The sequence below is a fragment of the Bison bison genome, unplaced genomic scaffold (genome assembly GCF_000754665.1).
Source record: "Bison bison bison isolate TAMUID 2011002044 unplaced genomic scaffold, Bison_UMD1.0 scf7180017864461, whole genome shotgun sequence".
In the NCBI taxonomy this organism is placed as follows: Eukaryota; Metazoa; Chordata; class Mammalia; order Artiodactyla; family Bovidae; genus Bison; species Bison bison.
In genome coordinates this window covers 15,010,534-15,010,736 of record NW_011495023.1, presented here as the reverse complement: position 1 = coordinate 15,010,736, position 203 = coordinate 15,010,534, and the positions used below count along the sequence as shown (strand labels likewise).

At 67.0% G+C, this 203-nt stretch overlaps 1 protein-coding gene across 2 annotated transcripts in view; it reads right to left on the bottom strand.

The window, feature by feature from the left end:
- CACNB2 (calcium channel, voltage-dependent, beta 2 subunit) overlaps window positions 1-120 on the bottom strand; it is a 432,395-nt gene extending 432,275 nt beyond the window's left edge. For both annotated transcript variants that reach the window (XM_010859991.1, XM_010859994.1), the window contains exon 1: window positions 7-120. In XM_010859991.1, the coding sequence (XP_010858293.1) occupies window positions 7-42 (36 nt within the window). In that variant the 5' untranslated portion in view covers window positions 43-120. The remainder of the gene's footprint in view (window positions 1-6) is intronic.
- Window positions 121-203: the final 83 nt, after the last annotated feature.

Genomic DNA, 203 nt, shown 5'->3' with positions numbered 1-203 from the left:
ACTCACGATCTTGAGCAGGTCTAGTCCGCCCGCCTGATTCATGGCTGTCCATGCGCCTCTCCCGGGAAGGGGCGAGGAGGGCTGGCCTCGGGGGGCAGCCTCTGAGGACCTGGAGGTCTCCCCCGCCCCCTTCCCACTGGCTTTGGGGAAGCAGAGGAAAATGGAAGCCGGAGAAGAGCCAGGGGGGGCGGGGGGTAGAGCAG